The sequence below is a fragment of the Anser anser genome (assembly GCF_964211835.1).
Source record: "Anser anser genome assembly, chromosome: 5".
NCBI classification, from domain to species: domain Eukaryota; kingdom Metazoa; phylum Chordata; class Aves; order Anseriformes; family Anatidae; genus Anser; species Anser anser.
Window position 1 is genome coordinate 8516585 of NC_139725.1, and position 26755 is coordinate 8543339.

The following is a 26755-nucleotide window of genomic DNA, read 5'->3' on the forward strand; positions in this document are numbered from 1 at the left end:
GATGACAATAATCTGAAACTGATGCCTCAACAATATGGCCAGCACCAATAATGAAATATCAACAAAGTAAATCAAATTATTAAATAAATTAGCCACCTTGTATGAAACCAAATGCTTTGAATGAAATACACATTAAAACAACTGTAAAGCTTTCAGAAATATGGTAGAATGCAACCCTATGGTCATAGATTGCAAAGCAAATTAACTAAATCTAATCTTTCAGTTATATGAAAACTAAGAATAGAATTCATATGGTAAGAACTATGAACTTTCATCAGGATGGCACACAAGGAAAGTATCAGAGTTAGGCAAGTCTTATAAAATCAAACGCATAAAGGGTAAAGTCCTTTTTCTATACTAAACACATGAATTATCTTGTTTTTAACATAAAATATACAAATACTTCACAGCCATATTGTTAGTGGTGTTAAGCCCAAAGTCATCAGACATTCCAGTTAGCTAGAGAAAAGATAGAAAGGTAGTTAAATTGTTCAATAACAATATAAGGACTTGTAATCTATCAAATATTCCTATATCTATCCTCTACGACCCTGCTACTGAAAAAAATATTATAAATCACATATAAAGTTGGTTCATGTATTTATGATGAAAAGCTGAATCCAAAGTTTTATTCGTTTTCCAGAAAGTTTATCAACTGCTTTTATATATATATATATAAAACATAGCAAGAATACACTGTATCGAATTAAAACCAGTGATATTTTATCATATAACACAGAAAAATTACAAGCTAAATTACATTGGCTTTTGCTTCTCTACAACTCTAAAAATGCATTTCTTCTATAAACACTTTTATAAATATTGCACTTATTTTACAAATCTCAGCTGTTATATTAGTGTACTGTAATGAAAAATCTCATGCAATAAAGCATACTGTACTACTGGTTCTCGGAGTTGGCCTTATACACTGGGATTTATAGGACCTAAGTATCTAAATTAAGTGACTGGGCTAAACAAAGAGGTTGCTAGCCCATATCTGACATTTGACTTGACTTGAAATATCTCCAAGAAAAATACAATGGATTTTTGTGCCATAGGCTAATAGGAGTATTCTCTGTTGTCACTTATTTTCTTCTGGTCTTCCTTAATTCACTCCTGATAGACTAAAAGAAGTTATTCGTTCAGATAAGAGTTTATGATTTTCGCTGGAATTAAGGGTGTTGTGTAAGACATAATTAATGAATGTAATTCTGCTCACAGTTTTTTGTATTTTCCTTAGGTGAAGCTGTAGGATATAAGAAGTAAGAGTCACATAATAAACTAATGTGATAGAGCATTCTAAGCTATGTAGGTCAAGGATGGCCTGTCATCTTAGCCCTAAAAACTGTGAATGGCTATATTCATATGACTGACAGCCACCTGACACACATTCATGAAAACTGATGGGGCATGGTGCTCAGGGAGTAGTTCATAGACAGACAGTAATAGTTTTCCCCAGTCCCCACACTCAACTGTCAGTAGGACTGGACTGAGTATTCAGCTGCGTCCCAGATTGTCCTAGTAATGTCTGCCTTAATTGCCCCTACCAACTTGCTTCTTCCACTGAGGAGTCAGCACACAGAGCTGCCTCTCCACCCCAGCAGCTTTGCTGACAGTCATGGCATGTACTGCTGACATGGGAACCACAGCTGAGCTACTTGTGGGCAATACATGGCTACAAGATTTTTCACAGCGTGCGTTGATGCTAAAATATCCTTTACAATTAATACGCACACAAAATTTAAATGCACAACAGAAGAACATGGGATTGCAGCTTACCACATTTTCAGTTTAGGCTCTAAGGATAATTCTTCAGGAAGGTAAAAACTGTGCCATTTTATAGACTGAAGTAGTTCTGGAGACATTGTTTTAGAAATATCATAGTAATGTCCAAACTTGGTAGATGTTGTTGGGCTGGCCTGTGGAAACATCAACATTGATTACAATAATCTGTTAGATGATTATCTATCATGAGAAAAAATGATACAATAGACAGTGTCCTACAAAGACATTACCTACTTTTGCATTTATTGATGGCTGTTTTCTTAAAATAAGGAAAACACCTACTATAAGACAATTCGAATCTTACTGGTAACCGGGAATGACAACAAAGGGACCAAAGAATGCTGGTAGGCAATTTTTGCTGGAAAGCAAATATGCCCGCCACAGTACCACTGCTGAGCAAGAGCTTTGTCACTTCAGAAATCACATCACTCTCAACATTGAATGGAAAAATATAACCAAAAAAATGAAAAAAAAAAAAGAAGCTCTGATTCTTAGGTAGAATGAAATGCTGTTCTATTTGTACTCAGAAGTATGGATTTACTCTTGAAAAGTGACCAGAATTGCCCCAACAATTCTGTAAGTTTTTCAGTGGGTTATGTAACAACAACTTAGAACACTCTATTATTATTTTATTTTTTTAATAAAGGCCAATACATACATTTTGTGAGCTACCTGAAAATTGAGCAGGGTTGTTTGTATGCAAGGAAAATTCTTAGGAACAACTTCTGCTCGAATTTAACATTCGCTATTCTTGCTGTAAATGGGAATGACAAAAGGAATACTGAATTATTACTATAATGGGATTGCAATATTTTTTGTGTGTCGGGCAGCAAATTATTTAGTTTGAACTCCAATTATTACATGACATTTGTGGTTTTCATAAAACTTGGTCTTATTAATAAAATAAGCACCATAACAGCCAGAGATGGCCATGTATTTACAGCTAGTTTTCTAAAAGCAATCATGCTATTTATTTCAACAATTTTACTTCATGTTTCATTTTACCAAATATATATTAAACTGTTAAGATTAATGATAATAAACTTGATTTAAAGTAAATATTTTGAAATTATTTGAGTAATTGATGTTCGGCCTGGTCAGTTTGCAGAGAAAATAACTAATAACAATATTGCAGTATCTTCCCTACAAAAAACAATGAAATAACAAAACTAATACCACACTTTTCATCATTTTAAAACAAAAAAAGCTTTTAATTAAAAAAGAAATACAATTCCTTATATGTATCTAGTCATATGAGGCAGATCGTTTTTACTCAAAAAATGACAGAAAAATGGATTCCTAAATCAGTGCTCCAATTTATCAGCGAATGAATTTAAAGAAGGAAGTATAACAAAACGTATCAATCCATCAGACTGAATTCTAAATATTTTATATGTAAAAGTAACTTTATTTAAAATGAGGATTCCGAAAACAATTTAAACAGGGGCTGTTCTTTGGCCTATAATCTATTCTTTATCCGGATTACAGATCAGAATGTTTTTACTGCAATCTCTGCCAGAGCTCATCTTTTTATTGTGTACTTCCAAGCCCCCTTAATGTTTTAGAAAGGCCTTGACTAACTGAACTTTGATCTGATGTCTTCATTGAGAAAAGCTCCAGGTTGCCCATTTCAGATGCAAATCCTTACTGAGGCCCAATAGAGTTCAGTAAAGACAGCAAAAAAGAAGAAACAAGAAGTTTCCAGGATCCTCTTTGAGAATCCTGAGGCACATTGGTGTCCTTAATCCACCCTGCTGCATGGATTAAGGTAGGTGATAACCTCTCTTGATTCAAAAGAATAAGCACAGTGCCTACAAACTGGGTGGAGACTAGGATTTGGCTATAATAAAACACCATGCAATAAAAGCTCGGGCTATGTCAGAAGCCTATGAATAGGCCTCAATGTACTGCATTCCCAGGCTTAGCGGGGAAGCTTGCAAAAAGCCTACCTGAATCAAGTAAGCATGAATAATCTGCCTTAGCAGAATGACCATGGAGAGTGCGAACCAGAGACTTTCCATTCCTCTTAAGTTTGATCTGATAAATTTATTAGTGGATTGTAGGCTCAAGCCTGTTCTTTCCGGGATTCCCACTTGGCACATGGAGAAATACGCTAAATTGTCAGTGAGCAGAGCATGCTTTTACACTACCGTCTGCTGTTAATGTTTCTAATTGCAATACTAATGTGCTAGAAATCTCAGATTTAGGATGAATCAAGGCAGAAAATTGATTTCATGCTGTGACAGTTTATATATTGCCCCAAGAACATAAGCAGTTCATTCAAAAAAAAAAAAAGAAGAAAAAACACACTGTCTTGCATTGCAAAATAGGCTATACATATACTCCAAAGTTTAAACGAAATTAACCTCTGGTACAGATGAAAGTAACAAACTGGCAAAGGCACATCAAGCATAAAAAGACCTGTTACTCTGACAGATTTCTGATAAATCATCTGTGTTTTGCTGTTGTACAAGGTATATGCACATATGCAAAGAGAAGCTGTGAGAGTTATGAAGAGTGCTAACATAAATATCATGCACTCTAACAAAACTCAGTTACCTAGCTAGTCTATGTGAGGTCCAGTAAAATGGAAGTGAATACCTGAAATATTAACAATAATCTCTTAATTAATTACAAATAAGAACTGAATTAGGCAACAAAAATTCCACAGACAACTTTTCCTAAGGGTTCTTACTTCATGTAAAGCCAGACATTGAACAGAAAAGTTATCTGCTAACATGTTTAGAGTTCTAGCTAAAAGCAAAGCTGGTTTCTCGCTTTCAGGCTTGAAACTCTCTGAGAGGAGTTTTTGAAAATGTATTAATTAGTTCAATCAATTTGGAAATATACCTTGAAATTTTATTCAATGTTAATTTTTTTATGCCAAAACAAAGTTTAAAGAATAAAACACAACTTAAGCTGTTAATTAAATGATATTACTAAGTGCTTTAAACCATCCGTGGTGCTGCAAGGCAATATCAAATGTTCTCCTCCATGGAGTGTATTTACCAGTCAAATTAATTTGGCACAGCACCAAAATTTCTGATAACTGCATTATGAAACATGGAGAAATATCAATTTCAAAATATTTTTTCCACTAACTACTATATTCTGAAGGACTTCTGATATAGATAGCTTAAGAACTAGACTTTATTTTTAAGTTCATTTTTTTTAATTGAATGTATACAGAACATTATTGTACATCAACTATTCCGAATGATCAGAATCCCTTTCAGAAAGCTGCAATGATAAAAAGGGAAATACTTCACCAAAGACTGATCATTTTATTCTACTTTCCATGATCACATTTTAATAATCCATGACAAATACATTACGTATTCCAGAGAAAATATCTATTACTGGATGGAATAATAGAGAATGAGTGCACACCTAAGCAGATTATTTGGTTTTATATTTTGTTAGAACATCAGAACACTATTTGTTAAAAACATACAATAGTTTCCATATTGGCGTACTAGGAATTCTGTTGGATTTTAAAACAGACAATTTATTTTGGGGATGGTTCAAAGTGGCACAGCAAGCTCCACAATAATAAAATTGATGAGATTATATGATTACCCTGGAGGCTGTTTGATTTGGCATGTCACCATTTATAAGTCTTTTCTGACACAACTATATAGCCATGTCTGTGCAATTTCACAGAAAACCAAACATGCCAAGCCTTATAAGATCATTTTGTCACATTCCAATTATGTTTTTTAAGAATATGACTGAACTTACTAGGCAGTTATGACTACATCTAAACTAGAATTTGTAAAACATGTAGACTAAAACGTATAGACAAAGCAAGTTTTCTGTTCTGAACAGTCAAAAATGCTGTAATTTTATTAAAGGTTAATTGTTCCACTAGGTTAAATATGAAAATCACCAGCCATGGGAAACACATTACTCACAGAACACTAACAGCTATAAACTTTGAATGATTGACCACTGGGCTTGTTTCTTATATTCTCCCTGCCCAGCGATTAGGTTCTAGTGACAGTAATCTCAAGTGTTTACTTTAGTGGTTATGCACATGGATAAACAAGTCAACAGCTTGCTTCAACACAGTACTTTCATTAGAGAGATCTAGTAAGTACTGTTGATCAAAACTACGTAAGTTATTTGTATATAGCTACATCTGGACAAAGTTTGTAACTGACCGGATTATTCCAACTTTTACAAAAAGTTGTCTCTTCTTAACAATACTCATTGAAAAATTCCATGGCAAAAAGTCTCTTTTACTTTTTAATTTTTACTGTCTGTATTAAATTTTACATTTCCTGCAAACTCTCAAATTCCTTTTCTCTCTGTATCTATAGTAACCAAGAAACATATTACTGAATGATGATTTACCCTCAGGAGGCAATCCTGTAGTACTATCCTGTGCTGAAAAGCACTTCCTCTGCAAATTGATTTTCACTGTGAAAAGCAAAAATCTGAAATACTGAAGATTTACCTCCATTTTTGGTAAATTTTCATAGCGCCAGGCTATTTTCATAGAATCCTGAAAATCTTCAGACTTAGCAGGTGTTACTTCTTCTCTCAATTCATTTCTGTGGGTATCATCAAGCAATGGGGCTGGAAGTTTCTACAAGTAGAGAGTGAAAGAATGTCAGCTACATACGGATTGTTATCCAAACAGTACATTGGCTAATGCAGTTCACTTAATATAGTGGACAGTTCCAAAATCTGTAACAAAACTTTTATTAAATAACTGTTCTGAAAGACTAGATCCTACTGATTGTGGAAAAAAAAAACCACAAAAAAACATGTAATTGTTGTAGTAAAACAGATTGTACAAATAAAAGAGAATGCAGAATGGAAATATAACATTGTATACGCTACTGTACACAAACTACGCATCTTGAGCAGCATACACATTCCTTTTTTTCCATCTATTTTTAAACTTGATCTCCTAAACCATTTCTGACAATAGGTCTGTTCCTTGCATAGTGAACTTAAGCGTATTTGATAATAAGCCCCTTTTCTTTGCTGGCTTTTATAAATCTTTAGAAAGTATTCAACAGATTACAACACCCTACAGACACAAGCTGAAGACAACTGCAACAGGACATTTTGAACCTTCTGCTAATCATCAAGCATGGTATCTAGTAATGGCAGACATCTAGGAACACAAGGGAGCAAACAGAAGGGACACATTTAATTATGGAATTTTTAAAGGTTTCAAATGCAAACATTTCTATCTTAAAAAAGTATTGCACACAGGTGGATTTAATTGTCTTATGAGGACAGAATTGTAACTTTGACTTAGGCCTGGATTAGGGTTAATGCTTTATTACAAACTTTCTGCTTTCCACCTTCGTTGTGCTGCTGACAAAGCAATAGGTGGATATTAAGCACAGTATTTATGCATTGTGCATTTTTCATTAAGGAAACAAAGAATATAATAAATTATCTACTTTCCCAACTGAAAGAATTCCTTCCTAAAGAACGAATCATAACTGTATGTTAAAAAACCCTTGTTGATTAACTAGCCTGTATTTCCAAGTATGGTGGTTAACTCTTGCTATCAGCAGAGTTGTGTTTATGTATGTAGCAAGCACTAAACAACTTAAATATTAAAATAAGTACCAATGTAAAATGTTAAATATCCAATTAAAAATAAAGTGCAAAATTCAGGATTATTTCAAATCTATTCCCTGAATTGTACACTTATATTATCCTTTATTTGGATAAAACACATTCCATCCAGCTCCCTGAGCATTGTTTCTGATCCCACCACTGACACAATCACTTGCTACCTCATCTGCTGTACTGTCACAGGGCAGCTCTCATGTCATCTGCGAAGCTGAAATTCAGGACATGGTGCGTTTCACCATTCACTTTATTGTAAGTGAAGAGAAATACAGTGCCGATATTTTCTTAAATGCATTTAACATTTTCCTCCTCCTGAATCACTCCAAATATCTATCAGTTATATATTGTTATACTGTTGTATAATAATTGACAAATTTGGGACAGGGACACTCAGCTATGTACATTTGCTTTTGTATCATTACAGACAATGGTTTTGTAGGTTTCACACCGAGACTGTGTTTTATGCTGGAATAAAATAGAGGTCAATAGATAAGATATAAGATATATCTCCAAGTATTACTGAGAATGTGTAAGTTCCTTCAATACCCTCATGCAACACTGAAAAAAGCTCCTGCCTTGCAGTCAAACACAGAACAAAGCCTTCTTATGTGGCACGGGGCCAAATGGGAGACGTTACAAATACTACAATACTAGCTGTTGACACCTGAGCAGCTCAGTCCAAAACAATCACATAGAGACACAGCATCAGTACAATGCAATTAGCCACTGTGGTATGCCATAACTGTGCTAAGAACGCAGTGGATTAAGAGATCAAGGAAAAACGGTTTCACCTGAAGCTGTTAAAGATTTCGGATGCCAGAGATGAAAACCATCCTAGGCTTCCATTCATTTCGAATAGACTTCATTTAACTTGTAACTTAATAAAGGATATTTTATTCTGACATAATAAAAAACTTCTACCATTTAAAAATTACTAAATTACTAGATTATTAATTACTAAAAATGACTAAATTCACAAAAAGCAACTTAAGAATCCCCTGACTCAGTACAGTGGCAGCATGTGTGTCAGCTCAATTCCATTTTATGCTGTCTTGTCCCTTGCTGCCCTACAGAAAGGACCAGGATCACATTAACAACTCTCTCATACCAAGAGCAGCTCTTATTTCCCCAGCTGCTTTCCCAAAAGGCATTTACCCAATAACTACTATGCCTAGTTGAACCATGCATGCTCCAAAATGCACCAAGTTCTGGCCACTGTGTTTTTGTCTCCATGCAAGAAACAAATTCATACAATACACAGAGACTTAAAACATCAATGGGGTTACTTGGTCTCACTGCCTTATCATTTGTTATGCCAACAAATACATTATGCTAAAGCAAACGTATCCTGAATCATTCTTGCATGATGTTGTTATGAACTTTGTCTCTTAGTAAGCTTCTTGCATAATCTAGCTGCAATCTGGAAAGAGCAGTCTGCTCTTTGGAGCTGTCTGGTATTTTGAGGGCCAGTCACTTGAGCTCTGCTGGGTGTATTAACTTGGTTAAACACTTTCTGAGATATTGTTCTTAAGCATGAATAGGCGAAGTGTTCCAATCCTATTCATGGTCTGGGTTTATCTGTAACATAAATATGTTTTAAACGAAGATCCACAAACAGAACTAGTAACATTTCTTTCCCTCCAGATTTGCCTTGTAACTGCATCACTATTACCCTGGCTTCTATTTACTTTTTTTTCCCTATTTACACTGAACTGTATAAAAGAGAGGTGAAATATACTGTTTGAAGGTACATCTATGCTGATGAAAAGCTAACATACATGCATTCTTCTGACAACTGTTCAAATTAAATGCTATTCTTTGTTTCAAGAACATAGGTCTTCATAAAACTGACCACATCTGAGTGATACAGAGTACCTAAGCAAGAGAAAGGCTCCAGCTCTCAGGACACTGTTGTTATGTTCTCACGGATAAAGGCTGGCTGGTTGGATATATACTTCACAACTTTTCAGTATCGTGAAAAGTTTTGTTATTGTCCGAGAATCACAAAGCATTAATCATTTCTCAGATTGTTAGGTTTCTTTTTAAAGAAAAGGCAAAATAAAAGAGTTATGGAAAGCGTGAAGCAGACCAGCCAAACCAGCCCCAGAACACAAGGTGCTTCTGTCACAAATACACAAAAATGGATCTGAAATGGACTCACATGGAGAGCTGTTGAGGACATGGCTTCAATGAGAGACATTTAAAGATGATGAAGCCTGGACTTTTCCTCAAAATATCTGGGTGCAGAAGATTTAATAGTTTTAGCTCAAATACTATCACAACTCCCTTTCTCCCAGATTCATTGCAAATTAAGAAACAAAAGCAATAATGCTTTTTTTTTTAAACAAAAGTTTCACTCAAACATAGATGATTTAGAACTACACTTCTCTATCAACCAGATATAAAAACACTTAAAATTCTGCTGAAGTTAACAGTAGGATAATTCCATTTTGATAATTCCTGAATCCAAGAAGATTCTGAGCCTCTTTAGGATTAAGTAAATAAATTTGTATTATTAGAATCAAAATCAGAATCTCAGAATAGAAGATTATTAAAACACTTGAAAATTTATTAAAACACTTCTAAAATTTGGAACTAAAAGTGCTCGTTATAAAAACAGAAGACCAAGAAACTGAGAGTGGATTTATCAGCCCATAAAATATCTATTTATCCTATTTTTGCTTAAAAATATCTCAGCTCCTACAACATATAGCTTCAAAAAGCTTTGGGACTGACAATTTTGTGGCATCAGCATGTCAACTCCTGAGAACTGTTACATTCTCCCAGGCTAAAAAAAGTCATATCTTTCATAAGGTACATCAAACAAACAAACAAAAAAACCCAAAGCATGTAGCAGTGCAACAGTTTAAAAAAAAATAAAAAAATACAGCATTTCTTGAGGTCAAATAAAATACAAGTCTTTGCTATGCAGCATGAAAATACAAAAAAGCAGACAAGTGCTAAAGTTATTAAGTGTGGTTTGGTTGGGGCATCCATCTGTATCTAGAGGGAGATGTAGAAAGGAAAAATGAAAAAACGGAAGTTTGTTGCCTTGTTTTAAAAGGAAAAAATAATTTTTGAAAAAATGTTTTTCTAAAGTGCTAATACTAAATGACAATCCAATTATAATAATATTGTCTTCTACAAACCAAACTTATGACACTTATGCAGACATGCAGTAATATATTTTGTTAATAAATATTTTATCTGTGTAATGAAAGGAAAGGAAATGAAATGATGTACAATCCGTATCTGCTAGCAATCCAGGTCTTTCTGTGTTCGCTGCCACGTTACTTTGCTTGCCTTGTTTTGGCAGATGCACTAAGCAAAATCAGATTCTAACAGTTTGACCTCTCTCACTTCTAACGTTCTCTAGGGGATAATAAAATCCAAGATACAATCCCACAGCAGTTAATGAAGCTTAACCTCACACCCTCTTAATTACCAATGCATTACACCAACTATAGGCATCATACTCCTCTCTAAGCTATTTTACATTGCTAAAGAAGTACTACTGTGCTATTATTTAGCAACATAATCCAAGCTGTATGTGAAATCCCTCTTATAGAAAATCCTTTGATCCTTATGGGTTTCGATAACTGCAAAATTAATAGTACTTAAAAATTTTAAACATTATCAATTTCTGTACCAATAAGTATGCTGTTCACATGGTTTTATGTAACTATCTTGTAATGTAATATCACAGGTTTGGCTAAAGAAACATGGGAAATAAAAAAAAAAAACGTGAATCACTGTTGCTTTTTAATTGCAATGATATTTAAATAGTTTAAACTCACATGAATTTGAGGCTCTTTTTCATTATGTTAATTTTTAGTATTTCAAGGACACCAGATGGTAAGTTAGGAAGGGTAAATATTTTCTTTTCAATAATGTATTATATAAATGTCAGTTTAAAGGGCCCTACTCCCAAAAGGGAGGAGGATTCTATTTTGATTGTAAACACTTGTGAAGACAAGGTCTATTGTTAAAGAACACAAATGACTGGATACAGATTTTTTTTTTTTTTTTCAGGGGGCCCTTGCACAATTTATTTCCATCTCCAGGTAAGGCTGTTAGTTCTACGGACATTTTTCTTTGGCATTCAAAAGCACCAAATGGATGTCAACCCAGAGATGTCGATGAGAATTATATGAAGAGAAAGAAGAAAGTAGAATTTACCTTTTTGATTTCATAAAACAGAGCAACTGGAAGTACTATAAGGGTTTTGTTTTGTTATAAACCATGAGAATATATTCTCTACTTCACATACACAGAAGTAAACCCTACAGTAAAGATACACTACTCTTTGTTACAACTTTTTCCCACTACAGATACATTTCACAACACTGAAAACCAGAAATGCGAAAGAGAATATTAGATAACGTTTTCTTCAGCATTTTCTTAATGAATTCATGAGTGTTAAAGTAAGTAAAAGATAAATGCAACAAAAAGGAGAATGACACACTAAGAAAACTAATGTGAAGATACTAAATAAAAATGGGAGTGTCCTTATTAAAAATTTTGTAACCTCTACTGCAGTATATAATGCACTAGCCTAAAAAGATTTAATACCACTGACAAAATTCTTCATGAACACCCTTAGAGATGAACACTGTAAGACACAGTTCACTAACTGAGCAAATCAATTCTACAAACTTACCAAATAGATTTGTAAAATAGTTAGTTCTGAATACTGAAGCCTGAACATTTGTTTTTTAAAAACTACTACTTCTAAAATTCTGATACATTTAATAGCCTATGTAAGAACTCTGTCTAAAAACAAACTTATCATTTCATTAGTAAGATCATGAAAGAAAATATCCTAATAAGCAACCAAGGATTGGTAGAGAAGAAACCTGAAACTGAAGCTAGACATTGATTTTCCTTGCTTCTGGAAAATCTTTTTATTAGATTGGTCTGAACTTTTGTCAAAGACAAAGCTTTACACTTTAGAGAGTTCTCAGTGTGCATACTGCTTAAAAGGATTTAATTCTTTTTAACAGAAGTGATTTTTTTTTTCCCAGTATACCCTTTCACACCCTTATAACTTTTGTGTCAAGTTTATAACAATGTTGTTGTAATGCAGAAAATTATTTTAATTATATTAGTTGTAATATATATTTTTTTTGCACATTTGTTTCTTAAATGACACTGGAAATAACAAAAATACATTTTGCTTAGTTCTTTCTGCATTCATCTTTTCCTTGAGAAAAGAGTTAAGTGTGCATTTTATGTTCTTCAGGTCAGGTCAGTATAACCAACTTGTCAGAGACAGAACTTTTTTCAGGCTTACCAAACAGGCTTAAGCAAAATGACATATTTAAAATATACTTTTCCTTTTCTTGTTTTAGTGAACTTTTCAGTTCAGTAGTTTTTTTTTTTTAAAAAAAAACTCATAAATTTGAGTCTAATTCCTGGGTCCACACAGGACCACCCAAAAAGTCAAACCATATGTCCAAGAGTGTTGTCTGAACGTTATCTTGAACTCCAGCAGGCTCAGTGTCGTGACTACTTCCCCGAGGAGCCCATTCCAGTGCCCGACCACCCTCCCAGTGAAGAACTTTTTCCTAACACCCAGCCTGAACCTCCCCTGTTGAAGTTTCATGACATATCCTTATTCTTATTTGTATTCTTGTGCCATATTCTTCTAATAAGTATATCCTCAAATTTGTGTTCCATTCTCAAAAACATACACCATATACAACTTCAAAATAGTTGGCATTAATTTTCACAGATTCACAGATTTCTCTAGGTTGGAAGAGACCTCAAGATCATCGAGTCCAACCTCCGACCTAACAGTACTCCACTAAACCATATCCCTAAGCTCTACATCTAAACGTCTTTTAAAGACCTCCAGGGATGGAGTCTGATGAATTTTAGAGTGCTAAATTTTTTTTAAAAATAATATAGACACTTAACCCAATGAAACTAAGGAAAATGATACAAGAAAAAAAAAGCCTTTGTTTATTAGTTTCCCTTTGTTTTTCAGCTTGAGTACATAACAGCTTTTCATAATTTGCAGTCTAAACTTAACAAGGTTTTGTACTGAAAATGGAACGTTAAGATATAAAATGACTGAAGGAAATATTATTATTGAACTTGTTTTCCATTTACCTATGCAATCAGTTTTATGATCTATCACAGAATTATACCATGCTATTTCTTTTACGGTACCCTATTCCCACCATTTATGCCCTTATAGTAAAAAGTTATCTTTTGCTGAAGAATATAGATTGAACAGAAAATGCCCTCAAATGTTTAAAATACTTTCTAAAAACAGCATGTATATAGTTCTGTAGGTTTTACCAGAGGTGTATAATTTTTCTGCATTACGTCTTAATGCCAATTTCCTAAAGGAGCTTTGACTACAAAAGGCATGAATATGTTTTCAAAGGATGATGGATAAATTGGTGGGTGGTAATATAATATATCTTAGGCAGCTGATCAGGGCTTTTTATCCTCTGCTTGTCTTTTAGTTATACACAATTTCAAGATAATTATGGTCTATAAGAATGTCTTTTCCCCTTCCTACTACCAGCAATATTTGTCTTGGTTATAGGTTCAAGAAACTTCAAATCACATCATAAAATTAGAATAGGGAAATTATGGCATCTCAGCAGAGAATTATAAATAGAGTGACCACACAATAAAGACATAAGGTGGATAAAGAACTGTCTCTATGTAAAATAGTTCATTAGAAAACTAGCTATAGAATACACTGAATGCATACCTGAATGTTATAAAATAAAAAACAAGCACAAAGTACATAATTCAGGTTGATATGTACCAAATTCATGTTGCCTTTCCAGCAAAGAATATAGTCCATTCAGATACTGAAAATAAATTAATTACTAATCTCACTAAATGAAATGCAATGTTATTCAACAGTCAGATATGTTGCCTTAAAAACCTGACTTGAACTTCACTTTTACAATAGAAGAGAACTTCTTGAAGCACCTGAAGGTCTTCTCCTTTAAAGGTCAATTAAAGCAGTCTTAGGGAAAACTGCTTCTATGATTTGGAGACCTAACTGTGGCCAATGCCAGTCTTAGATCAACTTTTCCAGGTGTTGCAATATCACCTTTTTAGGCAATACATACTAGCTTTTCAAGAAGTGCCTAAGCCTGCCAAGTGTGAAAGCACATAATTTTCTAGATTGATGCCTAATGTATTACAGGGTTACTTCACTGAAGCAGTTTCAAGACAGCAATACAAATCAGAGAAATCAACTCTATTGTGCCTCGCTGTAAGCAAAGGAAGGGTTGAACAGTCAAGGTAAGAGTAGAAAAGCATAGACAATACTGTTGGATATGTAAACACACAAACGGAGAAAGAAAACAAGACAATATTACATTTCCCTGAACTTCCCTGTAATAACATTGTCTATCCTTTTATAATCACTTTTAGTAACACCATTATGGAGTTACAAGAAAGGAATGCAGTATTATTACCTAGTGAAATAAGGAAATAAGGAAAACTTACTCCAAAAATCAGACAACTGAGCTCACTAAACGGCATCAGACTAACTGACCAGAAACTCAAACTGATACAAGAAGGATGGAGGTATGTAACAACGTCTGTTGACTAGCAAAAGCATAATAAACAGCAACTAGGAAAAATGTGATATGCTATGAAAGATTAATTTCAAGGTGAATGAAAGAAGAATAAAATGCATGTGAGCTAGTCTATTTTAAGACATTTTAATACAATGCAATAAAAATATTCATTTGACTAATTTAATTTTAATGAGAACAACAAATGCAATGACCACATATTGTATGGTCAGTCAGTCAATGACTTGATTATCAATTATTTAAAAACAACTATTATTATAAAAAGCACAAATTCTTATGCAATTCATAATTCACAATAAAATTCTAGCCTATTTGTTTAGGTTATACTATAAAAGACAAGAACAAATGATAATAAGTATTCATTTAGGAATGAAATTTTTAGGTTCAAGAACATAAAAAAAATAGATTTTTCTAACCACAAGCATATAATTTCATTAAGAATATATTTTTTCATGAATACTGAAGAACATAATGAACAGAAGAAGCACAAAAACTACCATCACTAGGTAAGGAACGACAAAAGGAGTAATTTTGACCAGAAATAGTCTTTGAAGATTCTTAAGAAAACAGTCATATGACCCTTGATGCAGAAGCAACCAGAAAATCATATTTTACTTTTGAAATTAGAAAAAAGCAGCCTTAGAAAGACATACAATATTTAATCATTTTTTTAAGATTATCCTCATGCTTCAGGGTTTTTTTTTGTTTGTTTTTTTGTTTTTTACAATATTGACTGGATTTTTTCCCTTATATAATTTTCTGATAATGGAAAATATCAGTGCTTCATTAAGAGTTCACGAAAGTTTGCAAGGAACCTTTCTATGTGACCTGATGCAAGACTGACCATATTTCCTGGTAGAAAAAAGACAGTCAGAATGAAAAGCATGCATAAAGGAAGATGTACTTAAAGATGTTAAATACTACTCTCTCTTTTCTACAAGAAATATCTACACAGATTGTACGCTGTTTCCCCACCCCCCCTAATATATTGGAAGCAGCTTAACTTCTTTTTGTGATAGGTAGGTGGAAACTGTAAACAGTTGGGTTTATACAAACCATTCAGTTTAGCCAGCTAGTCTGTGTTTCTTCCACGATCTAAATGAAGGATAAGTAGGCCCCTAGACTGATCCTTGAGAAAATCTTACTTCATTGTTTATAGAGGCAGGCTAGCAAGCTAAATTTAATTCCCAAATCTGGCTAGTGTAAAGACTCCTGCACTTCCCAACATATTCTTGTGGATCACCAAGACTAATTCATTTGTTAAAATATAATATATACACTTTAAAATGTATTTAAATTCATCAAGAAATTAGCACTTTATTAGTCAAAAGCTATGAGTCTTTACCTTTAAGATGTTGTCAGGAGGCTCCATAGCGGAAGCAACAAACAGGTCGTGTCCACAGACAACTCCCTCCGCAAGAAAATACTTGAACAACAAATTGGAGTAAACACCATATTTATCTTCCTCTGTGGAAACAAAAATGGTTGGGATTTTTCTTTTTTTTTTTTATTAGATAGAACACCAGCCTCTATTTTCACAACACTATAAAAGCCCTCTTTTGGTCTACCTCCTAGAACATGTAATGTAGAACTGACATAGTAGGTAAAATATGAATCTGAAATTTTTAAAATAATGCTTGATTCCTAATTTTTCAAGCCAGAGATATAGTTCTTAATCGTTTAGTTGATTCTACAATACGGATGGGATACAGGAATAGTGCTATCTTCATAACAAGTTTTCCCGTAGTATCAACCAAGATTGATTTACCAAAATCATGGTTCAATGGGAAGCGGTTTTGTTCATTTCTTAGACCTGTGTTATCTTTATATTCTTTATGCTTAAAGTATTAATCAACTTCTTAAAATATCTATAAATTGATGTTTTTCAAAATGTGGTCATATTAAATATGCTAAAACTGAAGCTAACACTTCCTATAGAGACATTCTTAGATCAGTATTTCTTTCAAAACTTTAAGAACTACAAAAATAGGCAACAGCAAAATATTGAAAAAAAAACCACAATGGAAATCCAGCAAATCTGTATAATGCAAGTCTTCAACAGAAAAATTCAATTGACTGAAAAACCATTTGCAACGCCATTTTTGAAATCTATCCGGAGCAAAAACATGAACACATTCAAAATACATATGAACTTGCAGTTTAAGAGGTGAGAAAATAATTGTTAACAGATGTTGTGAATACTAGCCTACTGAAATCAACACACAAACTCCCACTGACTCCAGGAAGGCAAACATTTCCTTCAGCATCTATTTGTTGCAAGTTAACTATCAGAAATTACCAGAATCAGAAAGTCTTAATGAGCTTCATACAATTAAGTTTAGCATAACTCAAAACTATGGGGGAAGTGAATGAGTAAATAACTTCTGAAATTTGAACCATCTTGGATGTTCTCTACTTTTAGGAGACAGAGAAAAAATTATAGCAATATTAACAGCTAGCACAACACATTCCTGACAGTATAAAAACCTGATTAATCGTCCAGTAAAATTTTAGATCGTGCCAATAAGATAGATTTTCTTTATGCGGAACCAACAAGACTCCTAATCCATTGTTTGTGTAACTTAGAAACAATTTCCTCCCTATTATGAATCACACATGAAAATATTAAAATAAAATTCATAAAATCAAAAACAAAAGCTGAAAATGAGAAAGCTGTCATTCATATCTAAAGTGGGGTGAGGGAATGGGGATAATACCATTTTGATATGTACCCGAACGGCATGTTCTGGAGCTTAGCAATCAAAGAGAACAAATAAAGTGCAGTAGGGGAAAATGAAGAAAGAACGTGTACATCTGAAAAGGAGAAAGAGCCTAAAAGCAATGAGGAAACTTAAGAAGCAAATCACAGAAAAATAGCATTTCGCTGCAATACTCCTGATACCATACTCAAACACTGCCACTTTCAGCGCTTAGATTAACAAGACACGGAAATTTGTAACAGAAATTTTCAAATTCACTGGGGAAGGAAGAGTTCTCCTGGAAACATTCCCTATTCTCCACGGAACATCTGGCAACACAAAATTTATTTCCTTGCTTGTCATTTCACTCTCAGATTTAGTATGTGAGATACCTTTTGTCTTTTTCTTTTTTTTTTTTTTTAATGTTAAAAGGCATACACTAATAATTTGGCAAAAATTGTTTCATTTCTTTCTTCTCCTTCTACAGAATAATCCCTTCAGCTTCCAAGATTACTGACTTTGTTGTTAAGTAAAAATATTTTTATAAAGTTTCTCATTCATTAAAACCGTGAAAAAAGAAATCTCTTTGAAAAAGAAATTAACTAAAAGCAACTGTAAACCAACATTTTCTGACAGAGAAAAATCTATCATAACACTGTAGCTAAAAAGAAAAAAAGTTACATAAGAACAGGTATCCAAATAAACCAAAGGGAATACAATAATTACAACACTATTCCTACTAATACTAGCCATTGATGTATGCAGCTTTTTGTAGTCTAAGGGATTTAAGAACTCAGATTATATTCATTTAATTTACCTTTGAGACTGTTAACCTGTTTGGCACGACATACTAGCCTTCCGATCCACTTCCAGTAACATATTAACATAAAAGTGGCACATTTATCTTTTCAAAAATAACAGTCTAGGGAAGAATATGGACGGATCAGTACTGTGAAAAGTACAATATTCACAAATGCTTAGTGTTATTTCCTGTTAAAATTTCACCAGGATTGGTGAAATTTCTAAAAGCATTACAGAATTACAAACTAATTTCCTTGAAAGTTTAGAGCCATTAAATATTTTATATGGTTTACTCTAGCTTCCTTTACTCTATTTAGTGATTAATAAAGTTACTGAAGAAGTGTTTTCCTAGTGATTCAGCTCCATAGATTGTGCCATGACTTGAGGATGTTGATCCTTGTGAGACTAGGATGGAGACGAAAGGCTCATTTGAGATAAAACCAACGCCCAGCTGTGGAAGCAAAGAGTAGAACTGACACCAACTAAAGTTTTTAAGAAGTATTACAGTATTATTTGTTAAACATACTATTTGAAACCTGCCTAGCCCTTAAATTGCTTCAACAAGAGAAAAAAAAATAACAACACAAACATAACTGGAGTAGTTCTTCTTTGTAACTGGAGTCCAGGAACATACACGGTTCCCACCCACAGCTCTCTTTACAGCTATTTCTGCTTTATCTGCTTACTGTAATATAATTGATAATACTTTGTTTACGGTATATAGACTTCTATGTGCTAATTTCCATCTATGAAGCTCTCAGTTTAAGAACCAAAGCCACTTATACAGTGACAGTATGGTATCTATTTATTCAAAAAATAAAAAATATGTCTGAGCTACCTGAGAGGTCACCAAGCCTCCCATATAATCGCTGCAGCAGATGTCAGTGGAGGCAACACTGTTAGATCTCCCTCCCTTTGAACAAAAGAAGAAAAGGGACATGAGTCAGGCATTCTGGAAGAATCCTTAGCTGTACTATTTACCACATCTTGACAAATCAAAAAACTTGATTTATTAATTTTCATTTAGAGGTTAAAGTTCACATTCTTCATCGTTTGGGGCACACAAACACCAAGCTGTATTGCATACAGACAGGATTTAACTCACATTTAATGGAGTATGAGCCAATATCCCATTTAATCGAAGCATTTTTACCTTGGGTGTGTGTGTGCAACTATACAGAGAGAGTCTCTCTGGGTCATCGTTTTTAATATTAATTATTCATTAGGAAGTAAACAGCATGCTCTATGTGCCAAACGTAACACAGAAACTCCATAAAGCTGGATAAATGTAAGAAATCATACTGTGCATTGATGATTATGTAACTAAACTAAGAGGGAATGAGTCTGTAGTAGTTAAGAATAATTTTTATTTGTATAAGAATGAAGTGGTGGGGAACAGGAAATAAACCCTTTCACTGACTTGCCCAAGATTATAATTCGAGTGTTAGATTTATTTCTACTCTAACGGGACTGAAGAGGTTTTTACCCTGCCATACCCTTCCAAATCTCATTTTGCAAAGCAATGAGGAGTTTTCAGATTAGCAAATTAAAAACATTGCTGTTCAGTGTGAAGAAGCATTTTAGCATTACCCTTTCCTTTAGTCTTCTTACATCGATTTTCATAACAGCAAACACATGAAAATGAACTATGGGAGAGTGATCTAAATATAAAACATCTCATAGTCTGCTACAGTGCTCAAAGGATTAAATGTGTCTCAGAAAGCCTTTACAAACAGTGTATCTTGAATTGTTAAAGTCAATGCATCTGTAAGAATCCCTCAGTTCTTCAATTTGTCACATAGAGGATGGCTTTTTATTGATTCATTTCTAGGTCACTAAACTTTTGTGGTATTCAAAAGACCTAAAGTGCACCCATATGGGGCTTTTCTGATAGCATCCATTGTACCCTGGATTCAATAGTTACATTGCTATTCAAAACCATAGGAGTACAGCTTTCTTTTTCTAAATAAACAAACAAATCACTTAGCACAGGTATTTCAGTAGCTCACTGATTATTTTCATAGTTAAACTGGGCAAAATGCTTTCAAGTATTTTTGTTTTCCGATAACTCCTGGACTTACTAGTTGATGGCTAGGATAAATGCTTGACTGTTGTCTTTATTTTTCCAAATTATACAGACATCCAAAAGAACTACCTCCTTTCTATATGGGTAGGAACTAACATTAAGTGCATTTTAGTCAGCCAAGAAACTTAAGACAAGACTGGACCAAATCTTTATTCTTAGCCTCTGTACTAAATGGCTGTCCCGTCAGCAGCCTTCATTGTGAACTTCACTTCTAGCTAACAAGGCGCATAGACAAACAAGACTCGTGCAGCTGCAGACTCTTTTCTGGGTCCAGTCACCACAAGTCACACAACAGTCCACAGCTTTCTCTGATTCTTTTTGAACAAAGAGTATTCTATAGCTAAGTGGCAGGTGAGTAACTAGTGAAGCGTAAAACTATACAAGGAAAAGAGATCATTTACCTAGAAGTTATGTATATTGTCTCCAGGACAAAACCTTTTCTGATTGCACAGATTAAGGACATAAATAAAATAGTTTATTTTGACCGTTATCTGGAGGCCTCTTTCCACAACAGCATGCTTCCATGGCCAAACCAGTTATGAAGAAAATGCAGTATTGTCAGTATCAGCACAATGAATTCCAGCATACAACCACATCGAAAACAAAGGATAAAGACCAATTCCTATTTATGGCTTTTCTCACCCCTATACTGTACAGGTTACTGAACACTTAAGAGACATTCTCAACACCTTTGTGCGTGGACTGTCTGTAGGACTAGGAGGAATCAGTGGGTCATGGAATTAGATACCAAATTTTAAGATACTGGAGTTTAGCTAGAGCACAGAAAACAAAGAGAGCAGATATGTGTGAGGCACTGTAACCAGGCAGTTTATATAACCATTAAGGACAAAAATCTCATGTACTTACGGAAATTTATGTCTAAGCACGTGGCATCAAGAATTAAAAAAAATCCCTAGCCCTAAGTGCTCCCCCTGCACCAGAGGTGTTTGTGTTCCAAGAGTGGGATGGAGGAGAAGCGCTGTAACTTGAAGGGGAACAAAATTCACCATAAGGCAACAAAGATGTATAGATCATATTTGTAACAACTAACTTTTAAACAGCTGTATACTGAATGACACGAAGGTCTTTGAAAAACTCCAGAGATAATTTGTATCTTAATTACTTACAAAGATCAGAGCTATAAGATGAAAAAATAAGACTGCAGCAATGTAATGTACAGATAGCTTTTTTTTTTTCCTCTTTACAAAGCCTAGACAGGTTGCCCTAGAGCTGCCAAAAGCCCGTCATAGCCTATCAGTATTGATCATTTTTTTCACCAGATAGCTCTACAGCATAGTACTGTGACCTAAGGTGAGTCTTTCTGTAGCTATGAAACATTTCTCTGAATTGCTGCAGGTTATAAGATGCGATTATTTTAATAATCTGAAATTTCATTTAAAAGATACTTTACTAATGTCCACATTTACTAACCTTGAGGGGATATACTCTGTGTCACTTGCATTTAATTAGCACATGCCAAAACTGAGTTGTCAAACATACAAGGTACAATATTTGGCATTTGGCCATATTTCAGAAAGGTGAATTCTGATTAACTTGTATTTTGTATAATTATATTTGGAAAATCACTGTTTTGTACCTGTCTGGAGATTATCTTTTTCAATTTTAAAAAGATGATAAATTCAATTATATTGACAAGTGAAGAGAGCTCTTACCAGCCAGGTTAAATTGCATGTCTAACAAAAATAAGAATAGCTAATTAAAGTAGCTGAAACTGCTGCAGGGCTTAGAATGCACAGGTATAGACCTGCTTTTAACCAAACAACTTTAACTTTTTATAAATGACCTCAGCTACTAACAAAAACCCTCCAACTGATAATCTTTAAAACATTTAGCCATCAATGACCTTGTCAAAGCTACAGCATCTCAAAGGTATGTAGGAATAGGCCCTGATAGGGTACCCAGGGCAGCCCTGTCTGTGCACACTGTAACTCACTATACGGAATGCAAAACACATTGTTCTGAAAACTCTTCCTAAGGGTGGTGAAACATACGTACAGCAGGTCTACGTACACTGGGGAGTGGGAGGAAAGGAGTTTGTTTAATCAGCAGCTATACTGTTTGTTTGTTTTGAAAGGGGAGACACTTCTAGCAAGCTAATCTCCTGGAGCAGTTTAAGGTGAAAGAGCCAACAAGTGGTCACACATTCGTATTGAGCAAACTGTTTGGGCAGTGTTCAAATTCCATTTCACTCAATAGTCAGAATGCCAGTTTTACCACTTCTCATAAACCCAGTACAGTAATCTCTCTTGAAATTAAAGTACCAGTTAAAAAAAAATAATTAAATCTTACTATACGAACAAAACCCAGTAAGTTTCAGGTTCCTCTAGTATCTTGCGTAAGATAATCGTGTACCTCAACTCTCTAATTTTCATATAAATAAAACACTGTCAAAAGAACATACTATAGAAGAAGTTCAATTGAAATCAATTGAAATCATGATGCTTATTATTATGATTTGAATTTTAAAAAATTGAGCACTTATATTACAAACATTATTTTACAGTCACACCCAGTAACCTGTGCCATTACTACATCTCCAGAACACAACAGTTAAAATAAATATTTTAATATCCTGAATCTACTATTATTTGGTTAAATTAACCAAGATAATGTGTCAAATAATGAAGATGAGCATTTAATTTGCAAAGGGAGCTAAGCTAAAAGTAATGCAATTTATTCTTGCCTTAGAGAATGTTGAAGGGAGGGGAGAAGAATTTAACCTTTTTATAACACTTGGAGTACAACGCAGAAAGATCTTCCTAGGAGGTTTATCGCTGACAGCTTCAATCCTGTATAATATTAAGCTTGCCTAGACTAATCTCATGACAGATTTTTTTTTGTGTGTATTGACAGGATATTCTAACAATGCAGCTACAATTCTGCCTGCACCAACTTTAAAAATTAGTCTAAAAGTTTTTAGACTAATGAGTCATGAATAAATATAGTTCTCCCTTCAAGACTTTTGGTATATAATTACACGTTTCAAAATAACATATGGAAAGTTTTATTTTGGAAAAAATTAGTTTTCAAATCTAAAAGTGAAATTCTCCTTCATGTTTCTATAAGCTAAGCTTAATAGCAGATCACAAATGAACAGTCATGCACTCAGAGGAAAAAAACAAAACCAAAACAAACAAAACCAAAAAACATCCATGTAAGAATCCCATCATTTTCAAAGCACTGAGTATTGTCATCTCTTTCATTAGAAAGAAGAGGTCACCGCCTTTGTATTCACTTCATCTGGTACCATTTAGGTCAGGTGAAATGGATATCTAACCCTATGCTCAACGGTAGGCAAAAGTAGATGTTTAGGAAGAGGTAATAAGAACTGAACAAGCAAATACGGTGCTTCACTTGCTCAGCCTCGCACTGTTAGTAGCTCAAGGACTTCCCAAACCAGGCTTGGTATCCATGTACTTAGTAATCCAAACTGCTTTCTGTTCCATGAAGTTGCCTACTTTCCCACTGAAAGCATGATTATTTTTTTTTTTTAACATTCACAACACTCCAAGTGAATTATTCCACCACTTAATTGCATACTGTGTAAAGAACCAACTTCTTTTGTTTTATGTCAATTTTATAGCCAGCAGGTTCACTTGATATGAGCCAGTTCTACTGACAGGGACAACGAATATAATGGGAAGACAACACAAAAAGTTTCATAATCTGTGATCTCTGAAAAATATGATAGGTTCTAACTTTTTCCTCCTTCTTATGTCAATAGAAAGACTGCAGCTCTTCTCAAACTGTGTCAGAAAAGATCTTCTCTGAAAGCAGTAAGACATAAAATTTCTAACATTTCTCCTGAGTTCACATAAATGTGGTTGAAATTTCAAGAGAAAATTAAGCTTAATTGGTATTCTTTTCCCCAAGAAAGGCTGAATACTCTGTCTCCTAGTTCTGACTCTTTAGTTCTTCTCTTCCCCTTGTACTGGCTCTAGTACACATCTCCCATATTAACTCTGGTCACTAAGCCAAGAGAAAAGTCTCCACTTTAACCAGATCCATTTTCTGTATGCTTAGAGAGCTGAATCATCTCAGCAAGGAATTGAAAAGCACTAGTACCAGCTCAAGGAAGAAGACTGCACAGCCAGGAATAGGGAAAAGGATTTGGACAACTTCTTTCAGCAAAAGTGAACTGCTGTACCAATTCAGCGTTCTCAAAAAAATTGAACTGAAATGGTTGTCATTAAACAGATGGTGACCTATATGAAATCAGGTAATGTCAGTGAATTTTTTCTGTCCGACAACTATTCAAATTACTTAGATCTGCATCACAACATGCAGCAATTTATAGATTTTTATTTAAAAACTGAGATTTTCTAAGATTCACTAAAGACAGCAACACCTGTCTCTAAACAGCCTCTAATGATAGCTAAAATGTAGAAATAAGAACTAGCCTTACAGTAACAACAAGACATAATAAGAGCAATTACCCTGCTCACTGGGAAACTGAAAATGCTGTTCAATTTCTAGTACAGGTTCATATAAACCCTATAGTAGCTAAAGATAACATGATGTAACCCCAATATCGTCTAGAAGAGAACTCAGATAAGCCCTCTCCATATTTCACTGTTATATTCTTTAGTGTTAAAGCTATTTGAAATGTTGTAACAGTTCAAAATATTATAGCTAAATCTACAAACGCAGATACAAATGCAGGTGAAGTTAAAGACCGGTCTCCTTAGTGATGGTTGTCATTTGAAAGTGAAAGTAAAGATAGGTAAAATGTTAGGACCACATCATTTTACTCCTTCAGAAAATAACTGAAAATTACTGATTACATCTTACTTAAGGTTGAAAGACTGAACAACTGCCAGCCTACTGGTGTCTGTTGCTAGAGCCATGAAGACCTTGTTTTTGCATAAAAACTTCATACCAGCAAAATTTAAATTATCTCTAGTAATATTGTTTAAGAGATCAGCAGATTTAACTTCTTAGGTGTAAAAAGCCTACTTCAGAACAACAAGAAGGTTACAATGGGAAGGATGAAATGACACTCTCTTAAGTTGTGAAGCTTGCTTGCGTTATGTGCTACTTAGATCCTTGTTTTCTTTTGAGCTATAGCTCAAGGCCTTTAATTCAGCAACTTGATAGCATTTAAAAACAGAAATGGGAAGTGTGTTTTTTATACACAATAAAAAGACAGGTCATTTAATAATGTATTAAAATTAGCAAAATATAGCAGAATATGGCTTGTTCTATCTATATATTCTATACTAACCAATAAGGAGAAGGGTTCCAACAGCTAAGCCTCCACCTGGAAAGAAAACAAAATGAAGAAGAGAGTAAGACTACATTTTAATGCTACGTTAGAGAACAATTGAGTTTTCTTAGTTTATAAGTCAAAGAAAGGTGATAACAGGGAATTTAAAAATACAAAAGTGAACAACATTTTAATTACCTTTGCAATACTTCCTACAATTCTCTATTATGAAATAATTACACATTACATGTAATTATATATTACACATTACAATTACTTTCACAATATACTGTACTATCATTGTCATGGTAAAAAAGATCCTGCAGAGCTCTATGCAACTATACTCAAGTCCTCCAATAACGATTTATGATCCCTGCCAGGGAATTTTTACGTGGATGACTCAAGTGAGTAAACATTCTCCAAATTAAATCCATATCAATCACTGCCAGGTGATATTGTTTTGTACCAAGAAACACATACATGAAGTGACCTGCTAAGATGCTCACAAATTCCCACTGAAATCAGTCAGGCAAAATCCTGACTCCACTAGTTTTTATTATATTACTGAAAATAGACAAAACAATAAGGCAGGATTTCACCCAATAAGAGCTGGACTGACACTTCATAAAATAAAGTAAACCTGAAAAAAATACTATTAAAAATTAAATAGTATTAAAATACTATTAAAGTATTTTTGAGTACATCTTGGACACAGAAGCAGCTCTATCAATATAGCTGTGTAAAATATTTCTTTAAAAATAAAAATATATTTTGACCAATTGGACACAACTTTCTTCTTTTTGCTTAAACAATTGCAATCAATGCTTATGTTCCAATCACAGATGACCGAATGAATAAGAGACTGAAACGAATACAGCCCATATGTTTTGATACACAGGCTCTTATCCTATCAATCTCAACAGTGTAAAAAAATAGAAAAAAAATCTATGAAGTCTTGTTCTGATTTATTTGTTCCTCAAAG

At 34.0% G+C, this 26755-nt stretch overlaps 1 protein-coding gene across 2 annotated transcripts in view; it reads right to left on the reverse strand.

Annotated features, from left to right (window-relative positions):
• The window catches only part of ELP4 (elongator acetyltransferase complex subunit 4), a 201284-nt gene that overhangs the window by 169674 nt on the left and 4855 nt on the right, over positions 1 to 26755 (reverse strand). For both annotated transcript variants that reach the window (XM_083838929.1, XM_083838928.1), the window contains exons 2-5: positions 25792 to 25827; positions 16306 to 16427; positions 6245 to 6376; positions 1780 to 1919 (exon numbers count right to left, since the gene is read on the reverse strand). In XM_083838929.1, the coding sequence (XP_083695055.1) occupies positions 1780 to 1919; positions 6245 to 6376; positions 16306 to 16427; positions 25792 to 25827 (430 nt within the window). The remainder of the gene's footprint in view (positions 1 to 1779; positions 1920 to 6244; positions 6377 to 16305; positions 16428 to 25791; positions 25828 to 26755) is intronic.